Genomic DNA, 16,915 nt, shown 5'->3' with positions numbered 1-16,915 from the left:
AAGTCTTTGTAGGGAAAGGTTATTTCCTGCCTTCTTTTGAATTTTAACAGGGGAAGAGTTGTAGCTGATCTCCCAAAGTGTATTATTCAAAACATGTTGGAATTATCACACTTCTTTCCTTATTTGTTCAGGTTTTTTTATGCAGGATATTAACCCTGCACCAGTATGGCTTTCCATATATTCTTTTTGTCAGTAAGAAAAAGCAGCTGCTGGGTGATCCTCTAAAGTGGGATTGCATGTGGATGCTAGATGACTATTAACATCAAACAAGGCAGGTCTTGCAAGCAGTAGTTAAATCACCAGTAGGTTCGGTTAAAGCTGTAATATTCCCATTGCCTTAGGAGTGCATGTGTAATTGCACCTGTGTTCTTGAAGTCTGATCATGCAAGACAAAGAATGCCCTCAGCTTTCAGTTATGCACTTGGTTGCAACTAGCACTTTGCAGGCAGCGATCACATTTCCCAGAATTAGGTTCTCAGCCTCCATGTGTCATGATAATGTTTGTATGGGATGGATTTTCATTTGCACTCAGTACTTGATCTGTGCCCAAAAGGGCTATTTCTTTGTTCACATTGAAGTGCAGACTGCCAAGAGAACATAAAATAATCTTTTTGAATTCAGGAACAGCTCATTTATTTTGGTTTCAATATTATTCTGTCAAGAATAAAAGGGAAATAAATATCCACATTAATTTTGCATTTACTAAAAAAATATATTAAAGGGTTGTTTCCCACATTACAAATTTTGACACTAGGGGGCTCCCCACAAGTCATTTTGAGATAATGTATTTGAATCACTTTGAAGTATTAAATTGCGGTATATAAATACTATGCGCTTCTGTTGTTATGACTGCTACTATTATGCCTTTAAAAAGTAATGTGATACAGCTGACTACACATAGCTGGATTTCAGAAAGACGAGTACTGCAAGTTCTGCAACCAACTCAACATGAACAATACGGTTCTCAAAACTAATGAGATGTAACCCAGCATTTCTATGTAAGATTTTCAGGAAATGACATCTTAGAAATTACAAACAGTATATTTTGTCTTGTGCATTTTAATCCTCAGAGGAAACAGCACAACTATATGAACTAAGCATGTCAAGGTTTTGATCAAACTTCTTTTGTACTCAGCTATTTTCCATGGCCCTGTGGTTTTTCTATCTAGCTCAGCCTTTTGAATACTGATGGTGTAGGGTTGCCATATCTGGACGCAAAAGTTGTTGAGCTTTTTTTTTAGTTTAGCCTACACGCAAATTCCATATGCCCAGATTTTCTGTGGTAACCAAAACATTGTTCTGTTCTAGGTATATGTGTGCATCTAACCAACCCCAGTGGAGGCTGGTCTGCTGTGTCTATTGGGACCCAACCTTCCTACTGAAAATGTCAAGCAATTTTTAAAAAAAAATCCTCAAATTTTCGAAGCCACACTTTCCTGTCCCACACACATTTTATATTTCCCTGAATTTAAGAGGCATTTCTGTTAATCTCCTGATCACTCTGACCAATCAGCTCTCCAAGCCACTCAGCCAGTTGTAACAGTATAGCTATGGCAATGAGGTCTCTCCCATCTGTCTCTAAACAGAAAAATCATGTGACTGATAGGGCTGCTGGAAAGTCAGCCCTGGTAGGAAATCTCTTACTCCATCTGTTGTTTTGAGGCCTGTTCAGTACAGCCACTAGCAGTTATATGAGGATTTAGGGCAGCTTCAAAACAGTCCTATGTGATAGGCTAATGCTGTCAGAACCATATGTTAGTTCTGAGCATGCTCAGAGCTGTTTCCTTGAAGGCTACAGAAGCAATAAGGAGTGTTTACTGATTGGAGGAAGGTTTGCTTGCTTGCTTGCTTGCTTGCTTAATATTCATTTTGTGACCTTGCTAGAGAGCAGGAGTGAGTGACCATGGAAGCAACAGCAAGTCTTAAGTCTGTAATTAATATCTGTTTTTTTACTTAATCATTTTGTGATTATTTTTTTGAACTGGGAAATTGGAAGAAGTAGTAGAGGGTGGAAATATGTGTTGTAACTGACCCTGTTTCAATATTATTCTGTCAAGAATAAAAGGGAAATAAATATCCACATTAATTTTGCGTTTACTAAAAAAATGTTAAAGGATTGCTTCCCATATTACCAATTTTGACACTTTCCCTACATTCATTCAATAAAAGCTGCAGCAGCTGCTGGGTGCACAGAGTAATTTTAAAACTAATTTCTGTAGATTTAAAGAAATTCTAGATCAATTGGGTGGCGGACATGCAAAGCAATAAAAAATGTGTCTTGATTGCTCTTGGAACGAATAATTGTTTTTTGCATGACTGTAATTTCCCAAATTTTGGAAATATTTTTATGGTGAGGTACTTCTGAGATCTCAGTTTCCAAGGAATTTTAGTTGCCCATGATATGTTAAGGGGCCATCTGTATAAGCCAGTGCACATGGGCTCTGAATAGGACAAATGGAGAAAAAGCAATAATCGGGCTCTACGTTGGATGAAACATGATTACATACATTGAAGGACCTGTGCAAGCAGTATACAACCTGTCTTAAAATAGTTGGTATACTGCAACCATGTTGCTAAAATCTGCCACATCACAGCACAAGAGTGCACAAGACACTTTGCATCTATGCACTGCAGTATCACCAGAGTGACAGTGCTGTCCTGTTCGTGCTCCATTTTGTTTTCTTAAAAGTTACATGCTTCAGAAACTGGTTTCCCCTCTGCCTCCCTCTCAGGTGGAAGGTGCTTTTCCGCCTAAAAATTATTCTACCTGTGTTTAGGAATGGCAGTTTTCACCTATCAAGTAATATTTTCAGAACTTCCATAAAATGAATTTTTAGCATAGTTTTGTCATTGGTAGGACTTACAAGAGCTAAATATCAAGGATGTTGGTAAAGAGTCTGCCAGCTGAGAAGAAAATCGAATGTTTCTGCCAGAGGGAAACTAATTGAAAGGAACAGGGCCCATGTTTGGCCTCGGACTGCTGAGAGGGTGGAGCAATGTATTAAAGAACATTCACTCACAATCTGGAGTAGTTCTACAATCAATAGTTTTATTGCCCATAGAGCCTACAAAATGCCCTTGGAAGGAATGAGAGATCATATAGGGTTTATAAGAACAGTAGCTATTAAAGAAAAGTACATGTATTTTGTACATCACCTTTGACACCCCCTGTTCAATCTTTGAGCTATATTAGAAAAGTTATCAAATAACTGCAGTTCTTATTCAAGTTACAATCACTTCCAGCAGTACCACCAAGCACTGAAACAAACTAAGCACAAGCGTGTTTCAGAATAAAATATACTCTGGTTTCATGAGAAATGTGACAAAGGAACTGAATAAAATAATAGTGATATAAAAAGTGATTATATTGCACTAGTTTACACAAGAGGGGCACACAGTTGAGTTTGAATAATGTCAGGAACAAAATGAAAATGGCTACCTGCTATTACGGGTAGTCACTTAAATAATGGAGCCTAAACATGGCCCTAAACACCTTCCCGAAGACAAACCTAAATCAATTTCCCTGAATATAGAACTGGAGGATTAAAAAAACTTTTGAAGGCAAACATCATCATCTCCATCAAACAACCAAGTCTACATTTCTTCATCATGCTCACTTACCAAGATTCTTATTTTATTTTGCTGGTGTTTCTTTACCGAGAAGTGCCCTGAATATTGTACTTCTTTACTTAAACAAGATGCAGTTGCTCCTGTATGATAGGCAAGCCGCCCTGGAACTCACAGGCCCTGGGATTGAATACAGCAAGAGTTCTACCTCTTACACTATTGTAAATATTTGCACTCATGCCGATGAGTGAGGGGTCAAGGGAAGTACAGAGGAGGAGATGATATTCTTCCCAATATTCTGCTAGTGCTTCTGCAAATAAGAGATTTGGACAGAAACAGGACTTTTCTACAATAATAAGATTTAAAGATACTGAAGTATTAAGTATAAACAAAAAGTGAATTGTGCTATTAGATGCTTCTAATATTCCTTGGGTACTTACCCTTATATCTACTGTATCTGAATGTGAATATAAGGGAAGAGATATACAGGTCAATTCTATTTTTGCTGCTTAAGTTGCAGGTGCTAAAGCAGAACCCTATGCTAAGTAAGTCAGCCAGAGCTACGATACTCATCCGTCATCTACTGCTGCTACATACACAAGAGCATCAGATCAAACTGTCAAGATTTTGAGAGACGAGTCTAGAATAATTGCATTCTGCTAATACTCCACTATGTAAAAAGAAAGGTTCCTGCATCTCCCAACTATTTTGGGAGCCAGTTCCCATTTCTTTGGGACAAGAGACAAAGGAAAAGTTTTTAACATTAATCTTTGATTTCTAGATTCTCGAGCAGCAGGCATACTAAATGTGCAATACTGTGCAGGTTTACTCAGAAGTAAATCCCAGTATGTTAAATGAGGCTTAGTCATAGGCATGTATGCATAGGATTGCAACTTTAATACAGCAACTCAATAGAGTGGTCAGCTCCTAAAACTGCCAAATTGTGTTTGATATCAAAATATGTTTTAGATATTGAAACTATTCTTAATAAGGCTTCTAATAACTTTGCACTCATTATACAAAATTATGAAACAAGACTTCTATGTATTATGTCATGTCATGTGCACAGTCTATGACACAGTCTGGTCTTGAATTTTTATTTAAGCTGTCCATTGATGGTAACTTATTTGTTGGCTCAAGCCTGCAGTACTTTGGGTAGTTTCAGGTTACCATCCATTTGCTAGTAATCTATCAGTTTTATTTTTTAAGTTTACAGTTATTTTAAACATTTTAAAATTGTTAATTTTTAAAAATATTCCTTACAAAGGTATATCTGTACACCAACAAACAACCGAAAAGGTAACAAAACATAGCACTTAAATGTTCCCTAGAAAATACAAACATACAAACCAAATTTTGTACAAATTATGCAGAGGGCAAGATCCAATGTTGTGCCATTGAATGTGTGGGAATTCCTTTCCCTACTCTTCCATCTTTCAGTCTACTGCAGAGGGACCCCCAACCTGCATGGGAGAGTGAAAGAAGGGAAAGTTTTGATAGCACAACTTGGGGCATCACAATTAAATGTAACCCAGAACTTCTTTGGAATAGCATCAATTCTCAGTTCTTTATGCAAGTAGTACTCGAGTCAAGATCTCTCTTCTGCTTTATCTTCAGAGGCAAGAGAGGTTGTTGTGAGATAAAGGTTTTTTAAGTGCTCCAGCATCACTTTTTCCTCCTCTTCTAGAGTTTCTTCCTCCTTCATCTCCCATCTGAAATTTAAAAACACACACACCAAAACTATTGTATTTCTTCAAATTCATTAAGCTGATACAACACATATTTGCTTAATATACTGGCGAAAATTATTTAACTGACTTTCATGTATTTAGTGGAATCAATTTATTATTCTTAACTGCATAAGATATATAATTTTCCCACACACATTTCTGCACACTCAGTAGAAATGATTTATTATTATGGTATTTCTAGGTCATGGGCCGTTCAGTGCTTTGGAGTCTATGTATTAAACTTTTATCTGTGTGTGTATTGCATTCTCTGGATTATTTACTTCTTATTTAAAAGCTTCTTCCTGCATTCAAGGCATACTGGCTGAACATGGCAGTTTACAAAAATAAAATACATCATAACATGAAACACTCCATCAACTTCACTAATTTCGAAGCAACAGCAATAATATGTTTTAAAAGCATGACACATTGTTTGAATAACATAGTTTTCAGGAGATGTCCAAATGATTACTAAAATATTAACATTCTAAGGCCTTTTAATCATGTTTGTGGTTTGCTTTTGTTTTACTATGTATTTTGTGGTCTCATTTTGTATTTTTATGTTGTGATCTTTAGCTGAAGGGTGGCATACAAATTTAATTAATTAATAATACAATGCATGATTCCTGCTGATCATCCACTAGCAGTGAGTTCCACAGGTTAGGCTCTACCACACTAAAGGCTAAGTGCCTAGTAAAGGACAACCAAACTATAAGAAGCACACCTCAAAGAATATCTGTGATCAAAGAAATCAGATAGCACTTTGGGTCTAAGCTGAATAGTGCTTTGTGAATTTACATAAAAATCTTGAACTTGGCTTGGTAGCAAATTTGCAACCAGTGCAGTCCTCTCTGGATAGGAATAACATGTTGCCAGTAGCCAGCTCCTATGAGCAGTCTGGCAGCTGCATTCTGCACCAGCTGCAGCTTCTGGACCAGATGCAAGAGGAGCCCAGCATAAAGCTTGTTACAGTAATCAAATCTTAAGGTTACCAATGTATGGATCACTATGGTCAGGCTATCCTGGTTCCAGCAATAGTCACAGCTGGTGTACCAGCTGAAGCTGGTAAAAGCATTCCAGGCCACAGAACTTACTCAGGCCCCTAGTGACAAATATAGATCAAAGAGAATCCACAGGCTGCAGTAGCAGCCACACAACCCACCTCCTTTAAGACAGCAGGCACTGTCTCATCATGCAAAGAAGAATTCACCAACCTTAGACACACCTGGTCAACCCATTGATTGTACCAGTTATGATGGGCACATATCCAGAGTGCAAGTGGTTGGGTGCATCCCTGCAAGCACCCCTGTCTGTGTCTTCAGGTTGCATAGACTAAAACTGATCCCACAAAATTGAAGTAGGTTTATCCCTGGACACTAATGGTAGCATCTAAATTGCCACAAGGTCAAGCCACTTCATCCTCAAAAAGATGGGTCAGGACAGGAGGCCTCCAGTAGGTAAAACAACACTCCAGACATCACAGAAAAGCTCAGCTGGACAAGGATGCAAGAGAAGCCTTTTTCTGCCCATATTTGTAGACTCAATTATGAACTCTAAACAGTGCTTGGTTGGCCTTCACATGAGATATATGCAGCTAGCACTCAAGCCATTGTCCAGCTTGTTTCACCACCTGCAACTCCCTAGAATACCAATGTGTATTATATAGCAAGGCTGCCCCTCTACAATACTACTATTCAATCTAAAATATGGATTCTCTATTTTACTATTGTAGCCGTTTGGTTCTTCCTTTTGATATAGCACAATGATTCAAGCATCCAGCCATATTAATGGTATGCGTTGTTCTACCACCATCTCAAATATCCTAAATTTGGATGGCTTCTTTTTCTGCCCCTTAATGTGTCATGTAGAACAAGCCTAATATAACAAGCATAACACGCTTTACTTGAATGTTGACTCAGATATTTTGAGCAACAAAAAGTATTTCAAAATGATTGTTGAAAGTATAAGACTAAATTTTAAGGGATAACGCAACTAGAAAGGACTTAGAGAGAGCACCTAAAACACTTAATTTTGGTACAAATATAAATAGGTTGCTAGTGTATGCTGAAGACACCCTTTATGTGAAAATCTGTTCATTCACTTAAAAGGTATTGCTTGCGCCCAGCAAGAGAGATCCATATGCAGAAACAGCCTTCTGTGCCTGTTGATGGTGCATTTCTGGATGCATATCCCCATCTGAGCCCCATTAAAGCGGCTGGATGCATCTTTTTATGCCAGTGGGGAAGTGCATCTGCAGCTAGGGCCACCAATTGTTATGCATGACTAGTTGCCTGTAACTGAAGCTGGATTAGGGCCAATTACTTTTCAGCGTCCTTTATTGAATGATAGCTCTTATGTTGATATTGGTCCCCAAGATCACATTTGGACCCATTTTCCGTCCCAAAATTAAAATGCACATATTTTGAGCCCAGTTTTGCCAATGTATACAGGATTATGAAATACTGGAAACTGATCAAATATAACTTGCATGTTTCTTAGAAATGATTGCATTATTGAGTTTAAAGTAACCCAAAATCATAACATACAGCAGGAGTCAAGGGAACAAATTATCATTACTGCTCCAAAATGAATAAAAAGCATGTTTCTATGTTCAAATGGAAGATGGGACTCAACATTTATAACTCAAGAGATGTCCAGAATGGAACATGCCTTTATTAGCATATCCAAAATGCATAACCATTATTTTGGCAGCAGCAGCTGGCAAAAAATTAGTGATGTACCAGTTCAAGTAATATGAATGAATTCATTTTAAAATACTGTCTCCATCAGTCAGACAGCCAACTTTCAACCAGTGTTATTTCAAATTAACAACAATGTGGCTTTTAGATGTCTTTTAAATCTATAACTGGCACAATCTTTATTTAGGATTAAATTAGAATTTTTGAAGATTAAATTAAATTAAATCTGCTGTCCAAATTGGTACTAGAGATGCTTGGATCATGTCACGGTGCCATTACTGAATATCTTGTTTATGAATAAAGTAGCCACCATGCTGTGCAAATGCTATGAAAAATTTATCACAACAACTTTAATTAACAGGAGTGTGGTGGAAATAATTTTGCCACAAACAACAGGTATGATGCAGCCAAAGGAAGCATTTTTAAGTCACATTAATTTCAATAGGTGAGTCTTAAGCACACGTTTAGCTCTTCCATTCATATTAATAGGACTCACATGAGCTCAGTTTTGATAGCATTATGATCTATATCAGCCTTCTTCAACCTGATTGTGTTCAGATATTTTGGACTACAATTCCCATCAGCCCCAGCCAACATGGTTAAGGGCTGTTAGGAGCTGTAGTCCAAAACATATGAAGGGCCCCAGGTTAGGGGTGGTTCTATATGTTTATATAAAATACCAATACCTTGTAAGGAAAGAGAGCTGATCCTGAAAAACTCAGGAAGGGTTCAGTAGAGCTACTTCTTCCCTGCACTGTTGTTATTTGAGTGGTCCTTTGTTTATGGATACATACATGCAAGCTATAGCACAGAACCTTTCAGAAGCATTGAAGTTAAGGACCACTCCTGCCCCCTTCTCAGAGTAAATGTACTTTCAGCACTCTATGTGTTTCAGCAAGATGGAACATGCAACCTATTCCATGCTTACTTGACCATGCTAGAGCTGCAGCATAGAGGTCAAGCTTCTACAGTGAGAATGGAGGGCAGAATACATGACCTTTAGAGGACCATATGAACAACAACAGCTACAAATAAGCAACACCACTGTCTTCTTTGTAGATTCCGGATGCAAACTCATATGGATGGTTTGCAAACTTGCCAATCTAGAGATTGGCACACAAAGTGCTCAAGCAGAAGACTCAGCAGTGTTGTGATTCCAATGGAATGAGAATTTAATACACAGTGATAAATGAACATGGACATCAAGGGTCATGTAGCTGCTCAAGGACAAAAACTTCTCTGGAAACGGCAATAGAAGGCCCTTGCATTCCGGTGGAGAATACTCGATGTTTAACTGGGAACAGTAATTTAAAATATGGTTATTGTCTAAAACAACCATTTCTGAAAGCCTTTGCGATAATTCTGCAGCAACCTCCCATATGTAAACAATCTGAAAGATCAGCTTCTCTTTAGACGTAGGTTATAGTCAAGAGAACTAAAAAGTATTTTTTTTGAAAAATCCACTGAACAAGAAGTGAAGTAAAAATTCCCAATTCATATGGATTGAACTCCAGAAAAAAAGAAAATAGAAATGCAAACTGGGCTGTAAGACCCACTTATCCTTATAGATCTGCATAAAACAAAGTGCTGTAATCATACAGTCCTTTGGGTAAAAATGGTTGGACAAAAATCTGAGCTCTGAAGGATCCTGCTACCAATCACTGCACTCTTCAAAGGAGGACATCCTGCAGATACTGTCTTATCAGGAGATCTGTTCCGCATGACATGTGGTGAAACTCCCGTTACATATCAGACAAGTGTCCTCTTTTGAGTGCCTATTGAAGACTCCCTTCTTCCAATATTTTCATCCTGGTCAGTATATGAACTTGAAACTGTTTTCTATAGATAGAGTTGTTTCATCTATGTTTTTATTGTATTGTGAAATCACTTCATGATGTTTCATAGGAAATGATTCATAAATGAAAGAAACAATATCATCATTGTTTGAGTATAAATGAACATCACTCACAACAAACATCGTCATCACTTGACTATTTCAAACAGGTGGAATGATAGGAACATTTTGGCAGAGAACTTGACCTTTACTCTGGAGCAGGCACAGATGAATAACAGTTTGGTGCATGCAAGGGTTGTGAAGATGCAACTCATCATACAGTGACCACCTTTCTGAGAACGTGTGTGTGTTTGTGTGTGTGTGTATGGAAACCATTTAAAAAGATATTCCAGCACAACATGAATGAATCTCTGAAAACGTCTGTCTTGCAGCCCATCATGCTACAGAAATATGTGCTACTGGTCTTTGTATCAAAGATCCATGCTAGTAATTCACCAATGCTGAAAGATGGAAACAGCTAGGTATCTTTTGGAGCATGGCGGCATTACAGGAGTAATAATAATAATAATAATAATAATAATAATAATAATAATAATAATAATAATTTGTTATTTATACCCCGCCCATCTGGCAGGGTTCCCCCAGCCACCCTGGACGGCTCCCAACAGAATAACAACAATAAAAAGCGATAAAATAATCAAACTTTAAAAACTTCCCTAAACAGGGCTGCCTTCAGATGTATTTTAAAAGTCAGATAGTTGTCTGTTTCGTTGACATCTGATGAGAGGGCGTTCCACAGGGCGGGTGCCACTACCAAGAAGGCCCTCTGCCTGGTTCCCTGTAGCTTCACTTCTGGCAGTGAGGGAACCACCAGAAGGCCCTCAGAGCTGGACCTCAGTGTCACTCCCTGCCTTTCCTATGCTACACAGCTGCCAAGATATAAAAATACTCCAAAGCACAGTAGAAGACTATATTTATAGTGTAAGTGCACTAAAAAGTGCACTTTTTCTTGAGTTGTTATGTGACAGAAGTAACAAATGAAAATAAATTATTTAAGCAAGCTGTTTCCCAACACACGCCTCCTTTCTTAAGTTAAAAGTTTGTTATTGTATTCTTAATTGTTTTAGAATAGTTTTATTATTTTAAACAATGGTCATAACAATGTTTTTCTTAATAGTGGCATGAGGAACCTAACTGTGAATCCCCACATCCAGTAAGTAAGTAAGTAAGTAAGTAAGTAAGTAAGTAAGTAAGTAATGCAACATTGAAGGGGCTGTCTGAGTCACATGGCTAAGCATCCCAGCTTACTTTTTAAAAGAACACATTAGCAGTCTAGGCAACAAAGGCAGGAATAGCTCACTCTTGCATCTTCTTGCTTTTTGTTGAAATGTTATAAAATAATGCTATTCTGTGCTAGATAATCTCAGAATTAATCTCCTATGAGCAAACTCTGTGATGGGAAACATCCAAGGAAAAGTTGGAAAATAGCTTGTGCTTGGTACAGTTCTAGAAGTTTGAGAACCCAGGTATCTTTGAGTGCACGAGCGCTGAGGAAAGAACAGTCTATTATAGTTTTTAAGGCATCTCTTTTAATTGCTTCCTCTGTAGCCTCCTTATTTTCTCAAATTTGCTGGGAGCTCTCTCTTTATGTTGTGGCAGTGAACCAGATTCTGATAATACCATGCTTAGTGTACCTAATGCAGTAATTTTTCAGGTAATTTCCTCACACAAAAGACCCAACCCACATTTTTAGTCATTTTTGCTAGTCTGTAATTTACTTTTGGCCAACAAATGAACAATTTAGTTTCATCTGTAACAAAAACAAACTAATTTGCCTTTCTTTGGTTGATTTTAACAGTACTATTACAGTATTATCCAATAGTAGAAGTAGCATGCATATTTAAACATATTCCACAGATAAAGCATTTTGTAGATGGAGGGGGAGGGTAAACTGACACAAAATGAAATATGCCTCCCAAGATAAAGATAACCTGCATGAAAACCAGTTGCAGGAAAAGTAAATTATAAAGCAAGCATTTATCTAATCATTCTAAAGACCGTAATTACACAGTCTGTGCATCAAAAGGCTTAAGAACTATTAAAAGAAAACATTTTAATTAAATATATATTTAAATGAGTTTTCCGTAAACTGTCAATTGATGCTTCCAGCAAGTGTTGCAAATGCTTTTTAAAAATAGAATTCATATAACCACTGGCAAATTCTCTCTTTTAATATTGTCCAATGTACTTGAATACATATGTCATAAGGCAATTTCACAACATTCTTTAAGCCCACACACTCACATGTGAATGGTCTCATCCTGCTACATCCCATTGCCTCTGCATCCCATCCTTCCTCACAGCATGCCACCTATTATTTTCTCACAGTAACAAAGTATAATACCTTTCTGGAGACCCAGCACTCACATTCATGTTCCTGGCTTCCCAGAAATGTCAAGACACAGACCAATGGCACTCAGTTTTGTTGACTGAGCCAGTGTTAAGCCCTAACTCAAGTTCCCATACACCTGCTGCTCTTGATTTCTTATTGTGCTTATTCCAAAGTGCTAGGCAAAAATTTACCATCACTTTTTTTTTTAATTGTACAGGCTATGCATGTTCATTCATTGTTTCATAGCGGCACAATGGGTCTGTGTGTCTGGCTGTTAACCAAAAGCTTGGTGGTTCAAGCCCACCCAGAGACAGCTGTGGGCAGGATTCCTGCATTGCAGGGGGGTTGGACTAAGTGACCCCCGGGGTCCCTTCCAACTCTATGATTCTATGATCTATATAGAAATCTGAAGGGACAGGACTGGAATGCCAGTGGCATCTGAGAGCCACTCAGGGCTCAAGGATGGTGTGTGAGTGGGAGGAGCTATAAGGAGACAGATGTTCAGGGAACTTAATTTAGTTAATGGAATATTTGTTGAAATCCAGGATCTGTGTGGGTAGAGCAGGTCTTATAGGACTGGAAGAAAAGAAGGAAAGTGATTCAGGAAATCCAGGTGACAAAAGTTCAAACTTTTGGAGAGACACGTGAGTTCATAGGTAGTTTCCATATTTTATAAGAAAGTGGATCAATGCGAGCAATCTGGTCACTGTTTCATCTGCACTGGCCAGTTCATGTTTTTGTTTTTTTTAATTATTTTTATTAACAGGCCAATCAAATCACATTATTTCCAAATCACATTAATTCCAAATTATACAGCCAGATTTTTAAATTTTGTTGGGGGTACCCATACTTCAAGCTCCGAACGGGGGTCCAAGCATCACTTATATTGCTGCTTTAATTAAACAGTTCTATCCAGTTCTATCCAGATAGTCTCTTTATTACTTTGTTCATCTTCTTGTTGTTATCATATATTCCTTTCTTTGCGATCTCTGATAATCTTCACAAGCGGGTTGGAAACAAACATCCTCTGTGTGGGTTTTACACTCTCCAAAGATCATATCACTTTGGGACAGCCGCCATTCCACACTTCCATAAAAAAATTATCTTCGGTCTGTCCTTTAATTTTCCCAGGCTTGCAAAGTATATTAGGGGGGCTCTGCCAGGTTAAAATCACATTCCAATCATCATTCACATTCCGATGATCCTGGTCCTCCTCCCCCCATCTTTCTTAGACAAGCCTGTCTTAGCGAGATGCCATTTAAAGCTGCGTCATAAAATTTTCTTCCGTTCTCCGTTGTTTACCAATCATCTCTTTGATCTATAATTCACTCCACACAGTTCTTGAATTCCTGCTTGTGATTAATAAAATGCAACGATCTTCTTTCTGGGGTGGAGGGTTATTAATATTCACATAAGATAAAGAAAAGTTTTTTCCTCCACCCCCCTTCTGTTTCACTCCAAACATACCAGTCTCTTAATGGTGGTTCATCACTTGATTTATTTGTCCTATCCGTCGCTCCGGTCACAGAGATCCATTAATCAGCAGTCTTATCTCCCAACCTTTGCTTGATGTATGTGCTTTAGCTTCTTTCCAATTATATGTTTCCAATTATATTTCTGAGCTAAAGCGAACCAGCACGCACTGATTGGAGACAGCGTCAGGAAGAGCCGACCTCACCGAGGGCTTGTGCCAAGTGACCGGGCACCCCCTTCTTTCGAATCCGGGGGTGCGTTATGGACACCGCTGGCAAGGCAGTCCCCCCCATCTTCTTGGGGGGGGGGGCGGGAAGACTGCATACTTCCCATAGCAGCCTCTTAATTACCTCGTGTGGGTCGGAGAGATGTTATTGTCGGCCATCTTCCAATGCGCCACCTGGTGGCCCCCAGCCAGTTCATGTTTAAGTACAATTCAAAGTGCTGCTGCTTACCTACAAAGTTTTAAACATTTTGAGACCAGACTGTTTGAAGAACCACCTCTTCCCATACAACCCTTCCCAACCACCACTTTTGGAACTACAACTGGCTGTGATACAAGACAGGGCCTTTTCTGTTACAGGAACCAGGTTGTGAAACTATTTTCCCAGAGATGTTTGGTTGGCTCACTCTCTTTTCAGCTGCCTCCCTGGTTTTATGCTGAATTGTTTTATCCAGCTCTTTTCACTGCATTTTACTACATTTTTGTAAGTTGTTTCGATTTTAATTTGGAAATAATAGCAGGGTGACTGCAGGCAGATGCCTGTGCTTCACATAAGGCTGGTTCTTCAAATCCAGATTCAGTAGAGTAAGACATGTATTCAGAGGAAAAGACCCACAGGACCATGGGAAGAACTCACACTGTGAGTGCAGAAGGCCGCAGGTTCAATCCCTGTCATCTCTAATTAAAAGATAGCAAGTGCTGTAAAATATGTCTCTGCCTGAGACACTGGAAAGCTGCTTCCCATCAGAGCAGACCAACTTTTCTCATGCCTCCCAGATGTTTTGGAATCAAACTCCCATCAGCCCCAGAAAGCATGGCTAATGGTCAGGGATGGTGGGAGTTGTAGTCAAAAATAACTGGAGGGCATCAAGTTGGGGAAGCCTGACATAGGCAACACTTGAGATGGTCAAATAGTTCCAAGTTTACGGTTGAAGCCTTATCTTTTGCCCCATCAACCACTCCCTGGATTGTTATGACACATATCCATTGTGGGTTGACAAATCTTATATATTTTTCTTTGTGTGCTCAAGCACAGAATGACAAGCTTAAGTCCCCAAAAGCTGACATTGAAAGAAACAATGCATTAGCTGCCGTTTTACTGATCCACACTTGGAATAGACTTCATAAATTTTTCTACATGCAGAAACTAGACCTTCTTGAATCCTCCTTGTGATTAATTAGAATGCCTGTCTAACATATTTTTCTCTCAGGTGTAGTAACCTTGTATGACCTTACCATTAAGAACTGATAAATAAATGCTTGGTTAAGCACAAACAGCTTGATAGGCAGTGAAAAAGAGTGATGATCTTGGTTTTTATGCAAGATATTTATGCTGTTATTTCACCTCAGAGGGCCAAACAATTCAAAACACAAAATAATTCCTTGAAATGCCAGAAAAAGTAAATTTACTTTTAATTCATTATGGCTAAAATATTTGATGCAAAGTAGCAGTATTGAAATCGCAGTTAAGCTATAGAATATTTTGATATCTCTATCTGCCCAACTGCAGATACTGGACAAACCCAAATCAGTGTTGTAGTATGTATGCATATGTACAGATACAATTTATTTAACCTCTTAAAAGATTTGAATGTTCTAGTGTTTCCAGATAATACAGTAATGTTAAAATGCAGCTATTTTAAAAGTGGACAGAAGATGTATTTTTAATTGAAGTATGACAGAAAAAGAACAACTGATTATCTATATACAGTGCAATAACTAGTCTTGTTAGAGCATGTGTTTTGTTAATAAAGGTTAGTGACACATCTCTTTCTGCATGTAGCTTGTAAAATCATATTAAGAAATCTAGACCTTCAAGATCAGGAGCCACTGAGACTGTGAAACATTTTAGTAATGTTGGACCTATTGATCCTAATTACAAATCACACTCCAGATAAGCCATTCCCCCATAATTATATTCAAGTACTCAGAACACAAGGGCAAAGGAGATGGGGGTGAGGCATTAAGTGGCTAATGAAATGGACCACTGGCTTTGGTCCTTACAGGCCAAAGGCCCAGAATGTCTACATGCTGGTGGCAAAAATGTGAAAAAGGAAGAGTGATAGAATGGTGCTGAAGTGGACAGGCCAGAATAATGACGGAGAATCAGGGTATCTAAAGGAAGTAAGACTGTAGGCAGAGGCAAGACTACAGAAAGAAAGAATCAATTGGTGATGGAGCTAGAGAAAGAAGATACCTAGTAATCCACTTAATCTGTGGTTTAACCTCAAATATATTGCAGCAAAAGCATATTATGCATTAAAATGCTGATAAGATAGGTTCTATCTCACCCCAAGGGACACGGGTGGCGCTGTGGGTTAAACCACAGAGCCTAGGACTTGCCGATCAGAAAGTCGGCGGTTCGAATCCCCACGACGGGGTGAGCTCCTGTTGCTCAGTCCCTGCTCCTGCCAACCTAGCAGTTCGAAAGCACATCAGAGTGCAAGTAGATAAATAGGTACCGCTCGGGCGGGAAGGTAAACGGCGTTTCCGTGCGCTGCTCTGGTTTGCCAGAAGCGGCTTAGTCATGCTGGCCACATGACCCGGAAGCTGTACGCCGGCTCCCTCGGCCAATAAAGCGAGATGAGCACTGCAACCCAGAGTCGGCCACAACTGGACCTCCTGGTCAGGGGTCCCTTTACCTTTACCTTTATCTCACCCCAAAGTCTTCTGAAATTGCCCCACCTCCAGGAAAATCCCCCCAACCTTTTATGGTATTTTTTAAAAGTTTTGTTTTTTTACTCTCTTTAGAAAATATCTCTTAAAATGACTAGGACAAACACATGAATTCAACACCATCTGAAATGAACATTCTTTTTTCCATTTTTCTTTACTGGAAGGGAAGGGGGGCTTAAAATTATTATTTTAAAAAATGAGTTATCCAATCCTTTATCAGTTCACTCAAGGGCAGGCATCCCCAAACTCGGCCCTCCATATGTTTTGGGACTACAACGCCCATCATCCCTAGCTAACAGGACCAGAGGTCAGGGGTGATGGGAGTTGTTGTCCCAAAACATCTGAAGGGCCGAGTTTTGG

General features: G+C 38.8%; 1 protein-coding gene across 3 annotated transcripts in view; it reads right to left on the bottom strand.

Annotated features, from left to right (window-relative positions):
• Positions 1-3,029: 3,029 nt before the first annotated feature.
• Positions 3,030-16,915, bottom strand: part of KIAA0825 — a 173,850-nt gene continuing 159,964 nt past the window's right edge. For 2 of the 3 annotated variants that reach the window (XM_081212319.1, XM_081212321.1), the window contains one exon: positions 3,030-5,279. In XM_081212319.1, the coding sequence (XP_081068445.1) occupies positions 5,156-5,279 (124 nt within the window). In that variant the 3' untranslated portion in view covers positions 3,030-5,155. The remainder of the gene's footprint in view (positions 5,280-16,915) is intronic. The other variant, XR_014012757.1, reaches the window with a different exon arrangement.

The sequence above is a fragment of the Podarcis bocagei genome (assembly GCF_964188305.1).
Source record: "Podarcis bocagei genome assembly, chromosome: 11".
NCBI lineage: Eukaryota > Metazoa > Chordata > Lepidosauria > Squamata > Lacertidae > Podarcis > Podarcis bocagei.
The sequence above is the reverse complement of the archived record's forward strand: the minus strand, read 5'-3'. Positions and strand labels throughout refer to the sequence as shown.